Genomic DNA, 22,999 nt, shown 5'->3' on the forward strand with positions numbered 1-22,999 from the left:
CCACAGGCTCCGCTCGGCCTTTCGTGAACTACTGGGCCCGGATTTGGAGGAACCTGAGGAGATCCCGGAACTAACGTATATACTGAAGTCCACCTCAGCGGCGAAACTCATTACACAGCTTAACAAGCTGGGTGTGACACAGCAGCGTCTGCAACCGTCGAAGGCCAGAGAAGCCTGGCAGGCAGACCTACAATCCCCCATAGATGATGGAATGTGGCGCTACTGCTGCACAAGCACACGCAAGATATCTCTAAACGGACGGCACCGCTTGGTGCATTTCAAGTATTTACAACGAGTGTATTACACCCCTGCTCGCCTCCATCGCTATGGCCTCCGCGCCTCGGCCGAATGCGAACGCTGCCGGACTCCGACAGCTGATTTCTACCATTTGGCATGGCAGTGCCCAGGAGTGCAGGCATTCTGGGGGGAGGTCTTTGCGGAACTCGATCAAATACTGGGGGAGCCTTTACCTCGTGCCCCGGCTTTGGCGCTACTCGGTTATTCGAAACCACTAGCCCCGGGACTGCGTCGTCTGGTGGACATGGCGTTGCTCCTTGCACGGCGGGTGGTAGCGACCTGCTGGATGAGGGGGCCCCTCCCCACAAAAGCTAAATGGCTGAGGGACCTGCAGTACTGCTGTACCCAGACAGAACTGTATAGCGACCTTCTTCCGCCCAGAAGCAGGCCCAAGAATTTTTGGGACCTTTACAAAGAGTACACACAGAGGAGTGAGGAGGACAGCTCTGACACCGCTGAGGCGGTGGAACTGCAAGATAGAGTAGAAGAGATCGAAGCCAGCACTGAACACGGTGGCACGGGGGAGGCGGGAATGGGGAGGCCTCTGGTTGACTGAGGGTGGATGTGAGAACCCGGGGATGGGCTGCTGGAGGATAGTAGAGTAAGGGCAGGTCTATAGGGGGGACGGGGTGGGGACACGGGGTAGGAACACTTGGGCGGTTGTATAGTCGGGACGGGTTAGGCAGACACACAGACACACACAAGCGGGTGGGGGGGGCAGTTTGTTGGGCATTGTTTGATTTCTTATAGTAGACATGACGTTGGATCGCTGACTATCATATAGACAGGTTGATTGCCAGTTGTCACACCACTACAGTACACTACCTGTGTTGGGAGCCCTCGATTGGAATGGTTGTGCTGCTACTTTACTACCTCGCCGCCAGGCCTCCGGGATGCTGGCACTAAGGCTGTGTACGACTTACATCTAGCAGTTTCTGAGAACTTGGCGCCGACCCCGGAGTTAATTCATGCTCATGTGTTAATGCTGGTGTTGTCAATGGCTTTGCTGTCAATAAAGATCTTTTGAAATAAAAAAAACAGTCTTTTATTTTTAGGCAGTGAATGTTCCCCCCCCCCCCCCCCCCCCCCATATTCCCAACAGCATGATCTTTGTGTCTCAAGCTTTGTTTATTTCTGTAAAATCATGCAGTTGCTCCAGAATTTAGCAAATTGGAATGTTTCCACCCAGAATGATAAAAGCTACCTTCCATCTTTCAATCACATAAGCATAGATCTGACTGAAAGTATCCCTTCTTTCTAACTGTTTATTTAGTGTAGTAGATAAGGTGTAATATTTTAAATTGTACCATGTGTAACCCAGCTTTAATTTCTTCCTCACAGGGCATCCCATTCCCCGTCCTTTTGATGATCAATATCATCCTCCCATATTTGCGTAACTCTCTGCGTCTCTTCAGGTTGGGTTATTGGTCAAGGTCTTGTAGATCAGTGATACTGCTTTCTTTGCACGTGGTTCTGTTACGATCCTAGTATCAAGTAGGGAGATGTCCTGGATCCCTTTCAGTTGGTTTTGCTGAACCCTCAGGACATGTTGTGCCTGGAGATATTTAAAATATTGTGAGTCCATTGGTGCAAGAATCACACGGAGGAATGCTGGCGGGGCTGCGGCCTGCCAGGCTCCCTTTCACACCTTCTTTGGCACTGCCCAAGGCTAGAGAGATTTTGGGAACCGATGCTTAATGACATTGTTACGGCATTTGACACGGCGATCCCTCGCTTCCCGGCTTACACCCTGCTGGGGCTATCGAACCCACTCACTTTCCTATTGCGGTCACTACGAGGCAGGCAGATGGCGTTAGCATTGCTCGCAGCGCGGCAGGCGGAATTAGTTCATTGGGGTACTACTACGGTGTCGGATCACACGGCTTGGCTCCATAGTCTCTGGATGACCTTTGCCATGGAATGACTCTCATTGAGTCAAGATCAAAAGGGCAAGAAATATGCAGAAATTTGGGCTCCTTTCATAATGTTGCTGTCGAAGGACCTCCGCGAGGTCACATGCCCCAAACTTCTGCAAGTACTACGTCTAATACCTCCAACTTCGGAATAAGTGGTGCCCCTTCTGAGCAAGTGGGAGGGCTGGTGTTGGGCTTAGTGGGTGGTACAAGTCGCTATACTCCTGAAGACCTTGGTACAGGTCCTCCTCTGTTTCCCATTTCTTTTGGGGGTGGCCGGGAGGATGGATTTCCTATATCTGTTGTCCTCCCTTTATGGTGGGTACACGTTCCTATATCTGCATTGTTTTTTTACAGTTTATGCTGTTCCTATTTGGTGGGTTTGACTTTGAGCGCTGATAGCCTCCGAGATGTCAGCATTAATTAGGTGGAGATACATATACCTTCAATGCATTGTCCTTTAGCCGTTAGCCACTATGGTTGTAGGCGAATGGCTGTGTGCAAATGTGGAGACATCTACCAGCTAAATCAATAAAAAGATTTCTTACATTTGTGAGTCATGTAACAAAAACTTCCCTCAGTTGCTCAGATGGTTTTATCTTTCTCCTAGAAATCCCCCAATTTTGATATCCCTATTAAATCCCAAATTTGAAAATTAGACATTCATCCCATTTCCTTTAGGTCAGTACAACCCTATATTGTGGGTTCTTCTGTTAATGTGCCCTGTTACCCATTCATCTACAGGCTGGCCTTCCATGCCAAGCCCATCTTTTGAGTGGGATCTAATAGGGTTGGTGAGGGATTTTTGCCATATATAAATGTTAAATATCCTTTCTTGTCTAGTTTCATCCAGGCTGTAAGCAGGTTTGTCTTGCAGTATATGTATATATATGTAATATATATCTCCCGTCTTTGAGCATCGCTGTTTATGCAGTCCCAATAATATTTTGGGATTCTAGGGAGGTTGATTCCTCAGTGGTATACACTTTCATAGAGTTTAACCAGGGACACTCTTGGCGCTTTCTCATTTAGGGGTAGGGCCCTCAGCTGTCCTTCTTCAATAGGCTACATCAACCTTGAAACAATACAGCTCTACCTGTATTTTTCTCCTGTGGCTTTCTTTCTTGTCTCTGCCATGGTATATTCCAAGGTATTTAAATCCATTGTATTCATTCTCAGTGGGCACTGCCAAGTATCAACACAAACCCATTGAGTTATCGAACATAATGATTTTTTGGACCATTTAATTCTGTAAACTGTGTATTTGCTGTACATACAAATGAGATCTAGTGATTGAAATCTCTAGTTTAGTTGGATACAGGATAACACCATCTGCATATTACGACACTCTTGAGTACTAACTCCCTTCCATTTGAAGCTGCTTACCCTTACTCAATAGGCCAGGTGTTCCGTTGTAGGGGTGCACCATAGTAGGGTTAGCGGCCTGCTAGTTTCCTGCTAGGTTCAACGGTAGATAATGAATTCCTCTGATAGTACCGAGTTGGCCTTACACAAGCAGTTGGTTTATACAATAGCATTTTTTGCGATCTTAAGAAGTTGAGTCTTGACCATCTTTTGCAGTATGGCGATCATGATGTCCCATTCGATGTGCCTCCTGCGAGAGTACCAGGTCTGGCCCCTTCCTCCAGAGCAGTTAATAAATTACCCCTCTTTTTCTTTTGTTCCCCATGCCCTTTACATTCCAAGTTAAGATCTTAAGTTTTTGTTGGTTCTGTTGTGATTCCCTCTATGAGTATGCTTTTGAAAACAAAAAGATAAATAATGTATGTAATCTTTTTCTGCTCCAATCCCCCAACATTTCACCTCCCTACACCATCCTGCAAAGCTTATTCAACTGCCCATCTCCCTAATGTTGGACATATCTGTCATCTTTCCCCAATAACAATTGCTTATTCCTAGGCATGCCCTGTGTATGGGCTCTTGTCTGGTTTAACGAAGGGGTTGTTAGTCTGAGTAGTTCCCTTGTTACCCATCTCCTTAATCTCTTGTCAGGGAGCATGCCATGTAAGCCCTTATACCTTTGTTATGTTCCTCAAGGTTATCTCCCCTGTCTCCTAATTGGCTGTGCCAATTATAACCTGCAGGTCACTTACTAGGTCATTTATAGTGTTCCCAAGAACCGTTTTCCTTTTTCTTAAAACTATATTTCGGCAGTTTTATTTAATCATATCAGTGCTTCATTAGTAGGTAACCTTCTGATAGAGAGTTCTAACCTCAGATTCCTCACCATGTGAATGTTCTCAAAGCACCAGACAGAGTCTGGAAACATTTTAGCAACTTTCTCGCTTGTTGACCGGTGGCGTTGTGCGACTCTGCGTGGAATCCGTCTGCCCTGATATGACATTGGGGTCTCCTGTAAACTCCTCCTCCATGCACTGATGTCAGTTCCTTTCTTCCTGCTTCTCCAGGCACTGATCCAGAGCTAGCACTGCTGGTTTTGACATACATTTTCCTTTATACAGCGTGCAGCTATGGACCATTAAACAACAGGTTTCAAGTAGTATTGTGACAGCATCTGCCTCTGGTGCCTCAGCACCTCGCACAACACAAAGCCATGCTCTTGTTGCACAAAAATTAACCAGAAAGTATTTAGAGACCATAAAGACAAGTTTGCGGTTGCCGAACTCATGGGTATAGACACGCTCCCATTCCTGAAGCCGATCTCGTGACTGCTCCACATTGAGATCTAGGGGTTTCAGGTAAGTCACATAAGTCGCACAAGGAATACAAGAAGTCTAAACACAGATCTGTAGCGTTTCACCACTTGCACAGCTTGGAGTTGCATGATGCCCCAGATACCTCTCAGCTCTGCGGAATGGACTCTTGAAGTGGCTGCAGTCGAAATCCTGCCTCATTGGACAGCCACAGCAGATGAAATGCAGCGTCTGAAGGAGGCCGAAGCAGTAATTTTTGGTAATTTTTGTTTTGTCTCTCACCTAAAAAAGCTTTGATTTGGACACAGCTAAAGAGTACCTTTTGGCTCTTTTGACCTTTTCACGGTTCCTCGACCAGCCCTAATTTTTAAATCATCAACAACAGTGTTTTTTAAAGGCCTGGAGGACTTGTTTCCTCCCCCTCCCTTTGTCGTGCCACTGTGGGATCATAACTTGGTCCTCATATATTTGTTGTGTACTCTCTTTGAGTACAGCTTTCCTTTTTGGCTTCTCACCTTCAAGATGGTGTACCTTGTCACCATCGCATTTGTGCGGTAAATAAGTGAACTTCAGGCTCTCTGTGTCAATCCACCATAACCACCTTCTTCCCAAACAGACTGATTCTGCAAATGCAAGCATCCTTCTTGCTGAAAGTTGTAACAACGTTCAGCTTCGGTCAAACCATCACCCTGTCAGAGTTTTATGCTTCTCTTCACCCTTTCAAGGAGGTAAGACTCCATCGCCAGGACCCAAAAAGAGCACTTAGCTTTATATCAGTTGTACCACAGAACACCGGGTGGAAGAACTGCATTTTGTGGGGTTCACTGGTGCAAAAAAAGGCAAGGCTGTACATCAATGAACCATCTCCCACTGGATCACACTCTGAATTAAGATTTGCTACATATTTCCCAAAAGGAGCCTCCCGAAGTAATGTAAGCTCATTCCACCAGGGCTAAAGCTACTACCACTGTGTTGACATGTGGAGTTCCTGTACTGGACATCTGTAAGCGACTACGTGGGCGTCATTCCATACGTTCATGAAGCACTACTGCTTGGACAGACAGATTTGCTGAGAGAGGCATTTCGCCTGCTCGGTTCTAATAGGCTTTTTGTTTTAAGACAATTCTCAGGCCCACCTCCCAATAGATGCTGCTCTTGTATCTGTTCAAAAGGTTAGGAATCTGCAGTTAGAAGTTTCTGTCAGAAGAACAAGTTATTTACCTTCGATAGCGCTCTTTCTGTTTTGGACTCTATCTAACTGCAGATTCCTTACTGACCCTTCCATCAACCCTGTTCAGTGAATTGAGTTCAATTGATCACTAAAATTGCTAATTTAGGAATCTGCATTCTGGTCACAAACAATTTTTTGGGGGGTCTGTTCGCCTGGACATGTGTACAGCCTTGAAAGCAACTGACGTCAGCGTGCAACAGTGGCTCCTATATAGATCCGCATGCCACTTACGGAAAAGAACAGGCGTCAGTTCGCAGGTGCACACCATCACCTACCGGTGAACATAGGTATTGCTGAAAAAAAGTTTCTCAATCGAGTTTGAGGCCTGGGGAATGTTCAGATTGTATCATAAAACAAAGATCATATACTCTCACTCACCATAGGCTCTGTGACTTATTTAGGTCGAGTCTCACTTTCTGTTTGGGCATGAATGTCCTAATTTGCATTTCACCCAGGGATCGAGACCACCTCACCTTCTATGTCTGTTGCTGCTGACTTGTTGAACCATGAAGTTAAACACCCTTCCTTTGCTGCATATTAGGGGATCCTTTTGGAATTCACTCCAATGAATGGAATAGATTGCACATTGGAGTAGTCACTAGCTACGTCTGTGGGTACCCTGGGTTTCACATCCATTGTAACTAGGCCAAATCCCTTCTAGATCCCTTCTAGATCCCTTCTAATTCCTGTGGTCCAGCTTAGCTTTCACTCATGGCTTGTTGGGAGGGAGAAGTCCACCAAGCTGATGAGCAAGGGCCCTTGTTGTAAGAGAGTGTGCAGATTCAGATGGTGGAGGGCCTCCCTTAAACATAAAAGGGAAAAGAAGAAGCAATGACTTTGAGAGGCATCAGCTCTGGATGAGTCCCCTTCTTGGGTTCACCACCTGTCAAAATAGTGTTGTTAGCCACCTCACTACCGAAACAGGACTAGATTCAGGGCTGTGCGACATTGCTCTGTTTGCTCTTGCACTTGAACCTGGAGGGATGAAACTTGCACTGGAGTCTCTGGTGCAGATCTAGGCCAGCACTGGCAATGTCAGTTTGGGCAGTATGCCTCCTCATATTTGCTATTTCTGACCAATGCATCCATTCAGCTGGAGTAGGTTTGGCCTGCCCTGCTTGCCACCGTGCTAATGTCCATCTTCAATTCAAACCCATTATTGCATGTCTGGAGTCCAGTCCTGGACATTTGGAATTAGTGAGTCAGTCATGAATTTTATGTGCCTGTCTGAAAGCGAGGAACTTTACTAGCAGAGTGGGGGAGGGTGTTGGGGGACGATGGTACGGTTCCACTTAGTTGGTCATCACTCTGCTATCTACAGAAACAAGCCAGAACCATTTCTGAATTTACTCTAGCCCCCACTAACAATTTGGATAGAGACTGATTGCTGCACAGTGTTTTTGATTTTTCTTTTTATTAAAACAAGGCATCAAGAAATACATCGGTGCACTGTACAGAAGAGGGTCGTTCACAACTTCAACATATGGTACAGAAAATATTGGCAAGGGGGGGCATGGAGCACAAATGTCAGGCAGATTCACATGTAAGGGTCATGGGGAAAGAGGAGTATCAAAAACAACAGTTGCAGGTGGTACACAAATATTTCCTCTATATTGATTCCAAGGACCCCAAACACCGTTCCACTTTCAAAGGGCGACCCCGTGCCAGATAAACAGTTTTTTCACGGAACATACGCCAATCCATACTTTCTTTCCACCCCTCTATCGTAGGCGGCCTAGCCGCTCCCCACTGCTGTGCTATGTTCCGCTTAGCCATCATGGCCCCTAGAGTGACCCATCGAGTTTGTGCAGTTTTCAGGTCTGTAGGCTCCCAAATATTCAATAAACATCTCCTAGTTTCCGGCAAAAGAGCCACACCCGTCACTTCCTGCATAACATTATGGACTCTGCTCCAGTAGTCTATCATATATCGACATTCCCACAGGATATGAAGAAACGTCCCCAACTGACCACAACCACACTTACCCAGACCTTCCTCCGTTAAACCCATTTTAATCAGACGTGGACACGTGACATAAACCCTATGCAGTATTTTCAACTGGACGAGTCTCAATCTTGCCGGAATTGCAACTTCCTTAGGGGAAGAAACTGCTGATTGCCAATCTTCGTCGTCAATTTCAATACCCTCGTGCGTCCACTTGTCCCTTAACTCTGCTCAGAGATCCGCTCTGTGATTTATCAATTTTTTATAAATGAGAGAAATAGTGGTGTCAGGCAGATGCCCATCTAGTATTCGGTCTTCTAATGGGGACGCTTTGGGTACCTCTTCCCCCTTGGGGAACACCGACCTCAATGCATGCCTCACTTGCGCATAGCGAAAATACTCCGTCCCACTCAGCTCATATTCAGTTTGTAGTTCAGCAAACGACTTAACTCTTCCCTTCGCCCAAACATCGCCCGCAGTGGTAATCCCTATCAAGTCCCATTTGTCAAAACCCTTCATATTCCATAACCTGCCCAACTTATCCGATCCAAATAGTGGGGTAGCCAAAGTCAGACTGTCTTTCCATCCCAGTCAACAAGTAACATCGTGCATATGCGCACCCCCACTCTAGTCGGTCCCGTCAGACTTTTCTCTATAGATCTGGTACACAGCGCTCTGCTATAATCACCACCAGGGAGCAGCCATTTATCCATTGCATAACCCGGATCCATATTGGACCCATAAGTACCATGATTTATAGCTCCCAACTGTGATGCCCAATAGTGTCTCTTAATATCAGGGAGGGCAATTCCTCCATCGTACCATGGGAGCGTCAACTTAGCCAACGCTATACGCGGTCTGCCTTCCCAAAGTAGGTTACGCTGCAGTCCCTCCACTTCTCGAAAATAGCTAGCTGGTACCACGTCCAAAGTATTCTGGAGGGCATAAAGAAATCGGGGTAGGGACATCATTTTAAAAAGGGCCGCCCGTCCTAGCAGCGACAACGGAAGTTTCTTCCAGCCAGCTACATCGCTTTTCAGCCGAGTCAGTGGAGGAAGAAGATTTTTGTCATATCGAGTCATGGGATCCATTGAAATATAAATCCCAAGATATTTGAACCCTTCCGTAGCGATCTGAATAGGACAATTACGAGGCAGGATAGGGGCGTCACCACACAAAACGTAAAGATAGGATTTTGTCCAATTTATTATCAATCCTGAATTTCTACCATACGAGGCCAAGACATCACAAACAACGTTAAGGGATTTCCTGGGAGAAGTCTAGTAAAGTAATATGTTGTCAGCATATAAGGAGATCCGATCTTCAAACTGCGGGGACCAACGAATACCCTTAATCGAGGGGGCCCCCAACAGATCCAAGCCGCAAGAGGCTCAAGAGCCAACGAGAACAAAAGGGGAGAAAGCGGGCACCCCTGTCTAGTGCCCCGCCCAAGACATAATGGCGCTGAGACACGATTGTTCACAACAACCTGCGCAAGAGGCTCGGTATATAACAAACGCGCCCCGCTAATAAATTCAGGACCAAAACCAAATTTAGCCAATACAGCCCAGAGATATGGCCATTCCACCGTACCAAAGGCCATCGTCGAGTCTAACGACGCTATTATGGCCGGTTCTCGCAAGGCATGCGCCCTGGCTAGAACCCCGTGTAACCGCCTTAGGTTCAAAGCCATATTCATGTGCGGAATAAATCCAGATTGTTCGGGATGTACTAGTTCACTAATGACCTTGATCAACCTATTAGACAACACTTTAGCCAAAATCGTGGGTTCCGAATTCAGCAATGAGATCGGCCTGTACGAAGCGCAATTGGAGCTCGGCTTCCCCTCCTTCGGTATCATTACTATCGAGGCCACTCTCTGATCTTGGGGCAACACCCCACACTTTTGTGCTTCCAAAAACATATCTCTCAAATAGGGGGCAATCTTGTCTGGCCTAAGCTTGTACAACTCGATCGGGAGACCATTGGGACCCATTGCTTTCCCAGAATTCAAAGAGCGCACCGCCAAGGCAATCTACTCCGCGGTAAGTTTACTATCCATAAGGTCACGATCCTCCGCAGTCAAACATGGAAGTTGAATATTCCTCAATAATAGGCACGAATATTCCTCCGGCCTGTCTGAGATGGAAGTGTAAACGTTACAAAAATAATCCGCAAAACCATCCACTATCCCTTGTGGGTCATTTATAAAAGTCCCCTCCTTCGTCTCAATCTCAGGAACCACCCGATCCGCTCTATCCTTCCTATCCAACCATCAATCAGTTTACCAGCCTTGTCCCCCACATCATATAGACGCCCTTGTTGTTCTCGGCTCAGGGCCCTAGCACTATCCGTGACTTGCGTCCTGTACTCAAGCTGCTTAAGATGTAAAACATGCAATCTAGCCCGGTGCTGCACAATGTTGAAAGTTAAGAGGGGTGAGCTTCGCAGCATACTTCATAATAAATCAAGGTCCTTTCCATTTAACTAAAAGAACTCTGATTCATTCATATATGGCTGTTCACAAGATCTCAGTAGATTAATTAGTGCTCCCATGACAGGATTATCTGTCTCTTGAACATACTGACCTGCTGTAAATGCATTTTCAAACTGCCCCATCTTTTCTGGCACTATTGGCCTTTCAGGGTCTGATCCTTGTCCATCAAGCATGACCTAGACAGAGATCCTAATGTCAGTGCTGGTGAACATCAGGATTTGTATCCAGTTAAGCAGTACTACTTCCAAATGCATGCAAGGGTCATCTCTTCAAGAAAGGTGGTGGTTAGTGATGGTGCACATGGCCAATACCACGTATCTCTTCCATAGGAGGAAGCAAGGGCACATTAGTTCCTCAAATATTTTGCTGCCAAACAGTGAAACTGTGAAAGTTGTAATCAGGCCACATTCTTGCTGATTTTCAGTAAACAGAAATCAGAAAACCTGAGCAGGTGTCTTCTGTCACCTACTTGTGGTAACTTAACCAAGAAGTAATTTGACTTATTCAAGCACTTGGGGGTGTGGGTGCTCAACCATGGATGCTTTTGCAACCCAATAAACCTTCAGGTGCAAGTGTTTCGATTCCTGGATGGAAAGGGAGCTTACATCTTGGTGGGAATGTCCTGATGCTAAACTGTAGAGAAGTATTCCTGTATGCCTTTATACCGACCCCTCTGATTCCAATGTCCTGGAGAACATCAAGAACAGCATTGTGTGCTCTGTCATTCTGGTTGCTTTAGCTTTTCCTTGCTTTTCCTTCCTTTCTCATTTTTATTCATTCTGCATCGTCTTCATAGGAACAAACCCTCTTCCTTCAGAGGAGGGAAATCCTGTACATGGAAGAAGGAAGATTTGTGTTCATGGACGGAATATTGATCTATGTAATTTACAGGTGGTAATTTATGGGTGGCATGATCTAACATGGTTTCTTACAGCACATTGACTGGTGGTGCACCCTTCCCTACCATGGTGTTGCACCCTTCCCTACCGTCGCTCATCTTGAGCAACTTGTTCCCGATAAGCTAGGCTTTGACCATTTTGGCCACTCTTTAAAAATCCTGGATGATGCTTTTGGATGCCAGAAATTCTTCACCAGTATACATAAGTTAAAGCCAAAGCATAGGAGCTTGTTCAGTTGTTCTGCTGACAATGTCATATCACATTTTGTAAAGAGAAAGAAAGTGGGAAGACCCAATCTACCCTTGTGGGCTCGGGCTTATATAAACTGTATAAGGTTAATAGTGCCAGAAAGGGGTTTTGTTTCAAAAAATTGCTTTTCAGTTTAAGATTATATGTTACAACATTCATTTAATCTTTGGCGGGAGCATTTGAGACATTGCGTTGTGCCTTTCAATGCACACGTGACAGGCACCGTGCGGTGCCTGCCACATTGTACATTGAAATGCAGAGGGTACCATAGGTCCCCCCATTTGCACCCACCAGAGTCCCTGGGCTATCTAGTTGACTAGAACGGGCCCTCGCAAACAAACTCCGCATGCCTTTCTGTGGCGGCCCGTGGCAGGGGATCTTTGCAGCATGGATGGCGGGCGGATCGCCACTGCCGGCCCGGACTTCCTAATGGGGCCCCTTGTCTTTGGTGATATGAAGCTTCTATTTTGAAAATCTCATCTCATTCTTTAAGTCATATTCATCTCAGAACAATACAGTGTTCTATGCCATCAAGGTGGTGTAAACAATGTATCCCACGTTTGTTTTCACATTTCTCCACATTTGTCCCCACTTGGAAGAGGAAAGTTTCTTTGTCACTTTTTTAACACATGCCCTCTTCCTGGGCTGATCCTGTACACTTCAATGTAAAGTACTCTTTATGATTTACCCATAACCAATCGGTGCTTCATGATCTACAATCCAACTGTATAAATGCTCTATAAGCCAGGGTTAAAACAACCCTTGTTGATGCATATAATCTTGCACCCCCCACTGCTTCCTGTATGTGGGATAGACCCTTAAATTGGTGTTTGAGTATTCTTAAACCAAACTAATATATTTGGGCAGGGAAGACATTAGTTCTTGAGGTTTTAATCCAAAGGTAGGTGCAGTTTGTCAGAAGGTTCTGTAGCTTCCTATGCTTCCTTTATTGGGTCTTGCCTTAATCAAGACCTTTCGATTTTACTGAAATTTCATATTAATATACTTATTTGCAGGGAGCTTTAGCTTGCCCTCTTTACCCATTGGTATGTTGTTGTCATTCACAATTTTCTTCCACCCAATACAGCATATAGCATGGAGTAATGGGCCAGCTCATGTCATCCATTGGTTAACTGTGCTGAGAGTGATAGTATTTTGCCAATGCAAAAAGTGCAGATGCACACAAAAATAGTGCAGATCACCACTGTAGTAATGTGTGCCTTTGGATTTAAAGATAAATGTATAAAAAATGTATCTTTCACTAAATGCTTTTTTTTTTACCTGGGCTCTACAGCCAGCTCCCCCCAACACCGCTACCAGGCTACTCATGTCTCATCATATGTGTGCACCATGCATATAAATCATTATTTTAGAAAGCACATCTAAAGTGGCCACCCGTGCGTGCTCATGCGTCTGCATACATGGGCTCCAATCTTTTAACCGGTTAACTTAGGGCTGCACACTGCCCCCACTCACCACTGCAACCTTATCCCTCCTCTAGATCCTGTGCTAAGCCCTTTTTGAATGTTGTGTGATAGTTTGCACTTGCACCTTCATAACTTTTTCCCTCAAAGATATCCCTGCAAATTAGCTTCCTGTTTTTTCATCGTACTGGGGATTCTAAAGATACCCAGGGTTTGTAGATGCCCTTGTTAGGAACTGAGAATACAGCCAAAATACAGCTACATTCTGTTTTTTGGGGTAAGAATGGGAAGATAGTGCAATGCAAGAAGCTTTCGGTTTTTTCTTCTAACAATGGCATCAAAGGTTTGCTGTGCTATGATCATAATTTTTCCAGCTTTCAAAAACAGTGGCATTGCATAAAAAAACTTTTTACCACAGTGTTTGCATCTTTTCAAGAGGGAGTTCCTGTATCCTATTTTTGCACTTTCACTCTGCTTGCTGTTTCTAGTGAAAACAGGTGTGAAACGAATGAGTGATCCCAGAAAGCTATACATTTCTGAAAAGTAGAGAACATTCTGAATTCAGCATGGTGTCATTTGTGTAGCTCACTCCAGATGTTCCCAAAGAAACACATTGTTGAAACAAAAAGTAATGCACATGTGTAAGAAAAAAAACCTTTGTGACTGTATATTTACCGTATTTTCCGGCGTATAAGACGACTTTTTAACCCCGTAAAATGTTCTGGAAAGTCGGGGGTCGTCTTATACGCCGGGTACCAAATTTTATGGTATGTTTTCATGCGCTTTTTCATAGCGAGGACTTCACTCGAAGGTGTCAGACCGCTTCACAATAGGAAATAACAAGAAACAACACACCTTATGTTAAAAAATACAGCCACCGGCACTGGCAACGTCCACACCCAGGCCCCGCGCCATGAACTGTGCAAGTATCGAAAGCGAGCGGTTTTTTTCATAGCGAGGACTTCACTCGAAGGTGTCAGACCGCTTCACAATAGGAAATACGTAACAAGAAACAACACACCTTATGTTGAAAAATACAGCCACCGGCACTGGCAACGTCCACACCCAGGCCCCACGCCATGAACTGTGCAAGTATCGAAAGCGAGCGTTTTTTTCATAGCGAGCACTTCACTCGAAGGTGTCAAACCGCTTCACAAGCGAGCAAATGGCGCCATGAGTCTTACCTCGACTGCCGCTGCCGCTGTACACGCGCCTCCAACCGCTTGCACATCCCCAGGCAGACGAGGCAGCCGGACGAGGCAGCAGGACGTCCGAAATATATGGCAACGGGCAGCCAGCGCCGAAGATGGCAGCGCCCGGTGTGCTGACACGTTTGGCACGCGCTCCTCTCTCCTTGACATGGGCGTGGGCATAGAAAGGGGACTGTAGAATGTTCCCGAAGGCAGTAGAGTACTTGCCGTGATTGGCTGGTTGTTGCGAAGAGGAAAGGCAGTCTGGTGAGCAGATACCGTATTTGCCGTACCGTACATGTGGTGGTGAAGACAGTACAGCACAGCACCAGTCTCTGCACCTGTTCATACTGTACAGCACCAGTACATCCAGTGCAAATGGCTGACAGTCAAGAACCCGGCAAGGCTCCAGCAGCACATCTAGTGCAAATGGCAGACAGTGAAGAACCCGGCAAGGCTCCAGCAGTACATCCAGTGCAAATGGCTGGCAGTCAAGAACCCAGCAAGGCTCCAGCAGTGGCAAGAAGAAGGAAATATGAAGCCAGTTACAAACTTAAAGTTGTGGATTTTGCCACGGAACATAATAACTGTGCTGCTGCAAGACAATATGGAGTGACAGAAAAGATGGTTCGGGCCTGGAGAGCAAATGAGAAAGCATTACGGAGTATGCCAAGGGGTAAGTGTGCATTAAGAAGAGGCACCCCACATTGGCCAGAACTCGAAAAGCATGTAGCAGACATGGTGACCGAGCATCGGCAAAGCGGTTATGTCGTGACCCGAAATAAAATCCGATTGGTAGCACTTCAGTGGGCCAAATCTAACCCAGATCTCAGCAACATATTTAAGGCCACTGTATCCTGGTGTACCAGATTCTTGGGAAGGCATAATCTGGTATTGCGGCAAAAGACAAAAATTGCCCAAAAATTACCTGCGGATCTTGATGCCAAAATGCATAGCTTCCATCGCTACGTTATTAGGCTGCGCAATGAACATGGCTATGCGCTAAGTAGCATCGGAAATATGGATGAAACTCCAATGAATTTCGATATGATTGCCAACAAAACTGTCCATCAAAAAGGTGAAAAGACAATTTTAATAAAAACAACAGGACATGAGAAGTCCAGTTTCACAGTGGTACTAGCATGCACAGCTGATGGCGCAAAGCTGAGACCAATGGTTATTTTCAAAAGAAAAACAATGCCGAAACTCAAGTTTCCTGTTGGTTGTTTTGTGCATGTGAATGAGAAAGGATGGATGGATGAAGAAGGGGTAAAGCTATGGCTTGATAATGTATGGAGCAGGCGACCAGGTGGACTTCTACAAAGACGTAGTCTACTGGTGTGGGATATGTTCAGGGCTCATTTAACTCCAAGCACCAAGCAAAGGCTGGCAAGACTAAAAACAGATGCTGCAGTTATACCTGGAGGATTGACATCGTTGGTGCAGCCACTGGATGTGTGCCTAAACAAGCCATTTAAAGATCGCATCCGAGAACAGTGGAATGAGTGGATGGTTAGCGGTGAAAAAACATCAACAAAAGGAGGAAACATGCGTGCTCCACAGTTGGATGTTTTGTGCACCTTTGTTATAAAGGCCTGGAACGACATTGATGCAGAAACTGTAATAAAGTCTTTCAAGAAGTGTGGCATATCAAATTCATTAGATGGTATGGAGGACGACTACTTGTGGCAAGATGAAGAGGATGCCGAAGAAGAGACCACATCATCTGATACGGAATTGGTACCAGATCCATACGATGACTGCCTTACAGATGTACCACAAGATCTCATTGACTTACTTATGAGATCAGATGACGAAGAGGAGGATTTTGAAGGCTTTTAAAGATAACGTTGTAAATCCTGTAGAAATAGCTTGGATTTATGAAAAGTTATGGAAAGTTTAATCCACTTGCACTGTTTCATGCACTAATTTATGTTTACCGTACCGTACATGTTTCATGACAAACAGGTACCGTATATTCAGCAGTGACAGTTTTTCATATGGTTCTAAATAAAAATATTGCGAGTAAAGCAAGATTGTTTATACAACCAATTTGTTTGAGTTCAGTCTTTGAGTTTGTAAAATAAACGCTTAGGTAACACTGTCCACTGATAAAGCCTTACTGCTCACCCACAGGGAGGAGGATTAGAATCACTAATACGGTAAGTTCAAAATACATTCTCGGAATGGCTATGCAGGACTGCGTTGGACTGCGCTGGAAGTGGGGGTCGTCTTATACAGCGAGTATAGCACAAAACCTAAATTTTATCAAGCAAAGTAGGGGGTCGTCTTATACGCCGGGTCGTCTTATACGCCGGAAAATACGGTAGCTGTCATTTTTTGTTATGTTGGCAGATTTGCAAAAGCAATATGCCATTATGTACAATAGACCTTTCTTGTAGGAGTGAAATATAAACTTTTTATGTACTCCAAAACCATGTGATACATGTAGCCAGCAACAAAGCTGCATCGTAAAATGATTTTTAATTGTTTACAGACTATACAGCAATTCATGTGGTAAAATATAATTAATGAAGGAAACCTATGTATTTATGAACTGTACATAAATTACTGAATTTAGGAACCGTGTATTTTGTATGGCTTTGAATTTATGGTTATTCTTAGTATTCATATTATCATGTGTTCCAGAGGACATTTTGCAAAATGTCTTCTTTCTTAAGCACATGCTCATATTTGTAAGCCACACATGCAGAGAAATCCAATTGGTAATAACAAATGTGGTACTATTCTGTGCTACCACATGTTTCCTAATAAAAACGGTACCACACTTATGTGATTGGTCCTAGGACCCGGAACACGAAATGGCCCAAAACTCAACATAGATAGATCAAATGTTACCTCTCAAGACTGCCCATTTTTTATTGTGTGGGTAGTTGTGGATTTTGGGATTGGGCTCAGCCCCCACACAGGGAAACCTACAAAACCCAGACATTTTGTAAAAACTAGACACGCTGGGGAGTCCAGGTTGGTGTGGCTTGTGTAGATCGCTCAAGGCAGTTTTACCCAGATGCCATTGCAAACCTCAAACTTTGGTGAGGGAATGGTCTGAAATCTGTATGAATCCACAAATTTCCTACCACCTAGCGTTCACACACATCTCGCGATAAAAACAGTAACCCACTTGTGAGGGGGCCCCTAGTGCCTGCAACAGGAAAGGGCGCAAAACACACCATTTACAAACTGCATTTTTCCACTCAAAACCGACCTCTTTTTTTTTTTTTTTTGCAAAGTGAGTAGCTGTGGACATTGGGCGCTGTCAGCCACCACCTAGTGAAACATACCAACCCCTGAGATTTCTGAAAATGCTGCTGAATATCCATTTTACCTTACAGGATAAAGGAAAACAGGTTTATATATTAAAAAGTACTTAAAAGACTACTATGTCTAAGCGATTGATAACATTCATACTGCAAAACAGTTTTTTATTTTTCTTCACAATTATCTGTAGTGTATATATGGATTTCTGCTCCCCTGGGGGAGGAAATTCAGGGTAACACACCCCATTTGCCCTCTGAGCAGCAGAAACACCGAAAATATTGGGGGTTGGGAGGAGCACAGGACCTTGCCCTAGCAGCTGCTTACCCCACAAATGAGAGATATTGATAGAAAGTTGAGTTTCTCAGCTTTTTAGGATACCTCCCTTTTTGCGCAATTTCCTGTAGCACAGAAAGTCTGTTTTTAGCCCCCTCCGCCATTGATGCCGGTCCTGCAAATGCCACCATGGCATCATCCGGTGTCAAGAATAGACCTATTGGCGTTTCCATTATTTGTGTTCTTTGCTTTAAATTTTACCCACATGTTGTAAAATTTGAAAGGACAAGATGAAAAAGTTCCTTAATGCAAATATTATTGCTCTTAATCCATAGCCCCCTTATATTTTTAACACCCTCCCACAAACTTCTCAGAATTTATTAAAAAACACAAATTGGCTCCTTCCTTACCAAGTGAACAGATGATGCTACTCACCTGCACGTGAAAGAGAGTCTGCTCTCATAGGATGCATCCTCATGTTCATGATACCAGGCGTTTTCAATAACTGTATCATCTGTTTCTTTTAACTTCAGTAGGCTGCGAGGTAATTGGGGTTGATAATGAGGACGGTATGACATTTTACATTTTTTGATGGTAGGCTCCATAAGTTGTCAAAATGAAAGCTTTTTTCATGTATATTTTATTACAGTGTTTTGAGGCTGAAGGAAATCCAGAATATTAGCCATCAGCATCAGATTGTTGAAGATTTTGTCATTTTAGCCAACAGAGAAAACAAGGTAAGGAATGGAAAACCAAATACTTAGTTGTGTAATCCCACAGCATTGTACTGAATTGTATTTTAGAATTTCCATAGCTCTTCAAGGCATTGGTGATCAAGAAAGAGGCTACACTGTTTTGGTTTTTCATGATTGGCAAAATGTTAGAAGAGGGGCATTTTTGTGCCATCTCCATCCAGTCTGCCCTGCACCTGAGAGATTCATATGTCAGCCAGGTCTTTACAGCTCTTTGGAATTCAGGTTGGTTGCGCGTTATCCTCGTTGTTGCCAGATGCATGTGCCAGAGCTGGGCTGTCTTGAGGTCATTCCAGATGGCAATCAGTCAGATTATGTGCCTTTCTCAGGGTGAAATAAGTTTGGTTGTTAGAAGAGAGACTGGTGTCTTAAAAAAAGGCAGGGATCCGGTTGTTCTGGTTAGTTTGCCTGTGAAAAATCCATTAGAGTTTGGTTGGATGAGCTTGAAGGGTTGAAGCTTTGTGTTGTTCAGGATGGTTTGATGCATGGACTCTTAAGGTCACTGGGGTCTTGCCAGATGTTAAGAATTCATGGATGATTGCTTGGGCTGGGAGATCAGCAGAGGTCACAAGAAGGATGTTGTAAAATATTTTTGGTGTGCACAGGTCTGGCCATCACACATATGTAGTGTCAGTTATGCTGAGCCCTGTGCCATCACTGGGAGACAGTGGCTTGACTGGTTCTTGTGTAAATGGTGTCTGAGATAGAGATTTGCATGTGATATGTTTTAGAGGTAGTTTTCTAGATTCTTGGCTTTAAAGATGTAGTTGTTTGCCAATATATTGCATAGATCTTGAGAGGGTGAAGCTGGTCGAAGTGCATTACGCAGTTCTTTTGACGGGAATGTTGCTTTTGAGATGTTATTGGCTTATTACACTGTCTTCGCCATCTTGATGTTGGCTTTGTATATTTTGCAGTGATTCTGGAATATAATCTTGTTAGGGTGTTGAAGGTCTTCCATTGAGTTTCAAGTATTGTATTTTAAAAGTTTTTACATCTGAGCAGAACCAGCTGACTTCATGTCGGTGTTGAGGTCATGAAGAGGTCTCGAGAGGGATCAAACTGTCAAAGGCAGGAACGAGCCAGGGCTAGAAATGATGAGTTGTCTTCAGGGAATAGTTTGTGATTGGAAAGCGTTGATGTCCAGTTTCTTCCATGGTCCGACAAGAATCTTGGTGTTTGAGTATAGTGATGTGGAAGTAGCTATGGGAAAATTATGTCATGGTCACTGTAGGCACTGGCATGATTTTTTGACATGGTGTTGTGTGCTTGAGGAGTGATTTTTCGAGTTGTCAAATTGTGCAGCTTGGTGTCTAATTTTGTGTTGAGTTTGCCCAGTATGTAAAAAATAATGCAAGTGATCAGGTAAAACATCTTACAAGGCTTAGTTGCTCAGCGATGGTCTGTAGCTCAGTATAAATGAAGAGGATTTTATAGGTGAAAGTGAGCAGTGGGTGATTAATGATTCATGTCATGGATGTTGATGATATATAAGGCGTTCTTGAAAATCACCACTAAGACTCAGTTGAATGTTTTTTTCTTCACGATTTGTTGTTTGGGTGTGAATACCTTGTACCAGGAGGGCAGCACTGTGATGTGTGAGAATAGGATTTGTGTGCTTGAGCATATGTTTTTCCTAGATATTGTGTTAATGAAGATACTGCATATATTGTGGTTAGACAGTGAGAATTGGTATTGGTTAATGGTAGAAGAGTGAGAGCAGAAATGATAAACAGGTAAGATAGTCTTATCAGTAATTATTGGAAACTGAGGTAGGCTTCACTGGCGATAGTGGACTAAGAGATGGATAGATGCCCAGAGGGTGTTAGATGACAGTCAGAGCAATTTTCTGCCTTTGCAGAGTCCTATGGCCTCTGCTACATATGGCATTAGCGGTACAAAAGGGGGTGGTGATGGACGGTGTGGCAGGGTATGCTCAGACGTGAGTCCCTTGCTCACTTTGCCACTGGATTTAAGCAAGCCGGGCTGCAGACGGCTGGAATGCCAGAAACCGGTCTTCAGAAGCTTGTTTCCGGTCCAGGAAAGGCATGGCTTGGCAGTTTCGGGCTGGACTGTTCCCATGAGGCACAGGGTCAGACTGATTTGCATATAGCCTTGTCTGAACTGGGGTGGCAGAGTGGGCTAAAGAACGGTGATTGATTAAACCCAGATCTTTTGACTGGGTGTGAGTGTTTGATTGATTCAGATGCTCCGTCCATCACCCCCCCTTTTTGTACCACATTTGGCCGCCATAAGTGTGGTAGGGTATGCTCAGACGTGAGTCCCTTGCTCACTTTGCCACTGGATTCAAGCAAGCCGGGCTGAAGACGGCTGGAATGCTAGAAAGCGGTCTTCGGAAGCTTGTTTCCGGTCCAGGAAAGGCATGGCTTGGCAGTTCGGGCTGGACTGTTCCCATGAGGCACAGGGTCAGACTGATTTGCATATAGCCTTGTCTGAACTGGGGTGGCAGAGTGGGCTAAAGAACGGTGATGGATTAAACCCAGATCTTTTGACTGGGTGTGAGTGTTTGATTGATTCAGATGCTCCGTCCATCACCACCCCTTTTTGTAGCACTTTTGGCCGCCATAAGTGTGGCAGGGTATGCTCAGACGTGAATCCCTTGCTCACTTTGCCACTGGATTCAAGCAAGCCGGGCTGAAGACGGCTGGAATGCCAGAAACCAGTCTTCGGAAGCTTGTTTCCGGTCCAGGAAAGGCATGGCTTGGCAGTTCGAGCTGGACTGTTCCCATGAGGCACAGGGTCAGACTGATTTGCATATAGCCTTGTCTGAACTGGGGTGGCAGAGTTGGCTAAAGAACGGTGATGGATAAAAACCCAGATCTTTTTACTGGGTGTGAGTGTTTGATTGATTCAGATGCTCCGTCCATCACCACCCCTTTTTGTACCACTTTTGGCCGCCATAAGTGTGGCAGGGTATGCTCAGACGTGAGTCCCTTGCCCACTTTGCCACTGGATTCAAGCAAGCCGGGCTGAAGACGGCTGGAATGCCAGAAAGACGTCTTCGGAAGCTTGTTTCCGGTCCAGGAAAGGCATGGCTTGGCAGTTCGGGCTGGACTGTTCCCATGAGGCACAGGGTCAGACTGATTTGCATATAGCCTTGTCTGAACTAGGGTGGCAGAGTGGGCTAAAGAACGGTGATGGATTAAACCCAGATCTTTTGACTGGGTGTGAGTGTTTGATTGATTCAGATGCTCCGTCCATCACCACCCATTTTTGTACCACTTTTGGCCGCCATAAGTGTGGCAGGGTATGCTCAGACGTGAGTCCCTTGCTCACTTTGCCACTGGATTCAAGCAAGCCGGGCTGAAGACGGCTGGAATGCCAGAAACCGGTCTTCGGAAGCTTGTTTCCGGTGCAGGAAAGGCATGGCTTGGCAGTTTGGGCTGGACTGTTCCCATGAGGCACAGGGTCAGACTGATTTGCATATAGCCTTGTCTGAACTGGGGGGCAGAGTGGGCTAAAGAACGGTGATGATTCAAACCCAGATCTTTTGACTGGGTGTGAGTGTTTGATTGATTCAGATGCTCCGTCCATCAACACCCCTTTTTGTACCACTTTTGGCCGCCATAAGTGTGGCAGGGTATGCTCAGACGTGAATCCCTTGCTCACTTTGCCACTGGATTCAAGCAAGCCGGGCTGAAGACGGCTGGAATGCCAGAAACCGGTCTTCGGAAGCTTGTTTCCGGTCCAGGAAAGGCATGGCTTGGCAGTTCGAGCTGGACTGTTCCCATGAGGCACAGGGTCAGACTGATTTGCATATAGCCTTGTCTGAACTGGGGTGGCAGAGTGGGCTAAAGAACGGTGATGGATTAAACCCAGATCTTTTTACTGGGTGTGAGTGTTTGATTGATTCAGATGCTCCGTCCATCACCACCCCTTTTTGTACCACTTTTGGCCGCCATAAGTGTGGCAGGGTATGCTCAGACGTGAGTCCCTTGCCCACTTTGCCACTGGATTCAAGCAAGCCGGGCTGAAGACGGCTGGAATGCCAGAAAGCGGTCTTCGGAAGCTTGTTTCCGGTCCAGGAAAGGCATGGCTTGGCAGTTCGGGCTGGACTGTTCCCATGAGGCACAGGGTCAGACTGATTTGCATATAGCCTTGTCTGAACTAGGGTGGCAGAGTGGGCTAAAGAACGGTGATGGATTAAACCCAGATCTTTTGACTGGGTGTGAGTGTTTGATTGATTCAGATGCTCCGTCCATCACCACCCCTTTTTGTACCACTTTTGGCCGCCATAAGTGTGGCAGGGTATGCTCAGACGTGAGTCCCTTGCTCACTTTGCCACTGGATTCAAGCAAGCCGGGCTGAAGACGGCTGGAATGCCAGAAACCGGTCTTCGAAAGCTTGTTTCCGGT

At 45.3% G+C, this 22,999-nt stretch overlaps 1 protein-coding gene across 1 annotated transcript in view; it reads left to right on the top strand.

The window, feature by feature from the left end:
* Positions 1-22,999, top strand: part of DCAF17 (DDB1 and CUL4 associated factor 17) — a 497,543-nt gene that overhangs the window by 334,437 nt on the left and 140,107 nt on the right. Inside the window, exon 12 of the mRNA XM_086956119.1 lies at positions 18,521-18,608. Within this exon, the coding sequence (XP_086812245.1) occupies positions 18,521-18,608 (88 nt within the window). The remainder of the gene's footprint in view (positions 1-18,520; positions 18,609-22,999) is intronic.

The sequence above is a fragment of the Lissotriton vulgaris genome, chromosome 2_1, assembly GCF_964263255.1.
Source record: "Lissotriton vulgaris chromosome 2_1, aLisVul1.2, whole genome shotgun sequence".
NCBI lineage: Eukaryota > Metazoa > Chordata > Amphibia > Caudata > Salamandridae > Lissotriton > Lissotriton vulgaris.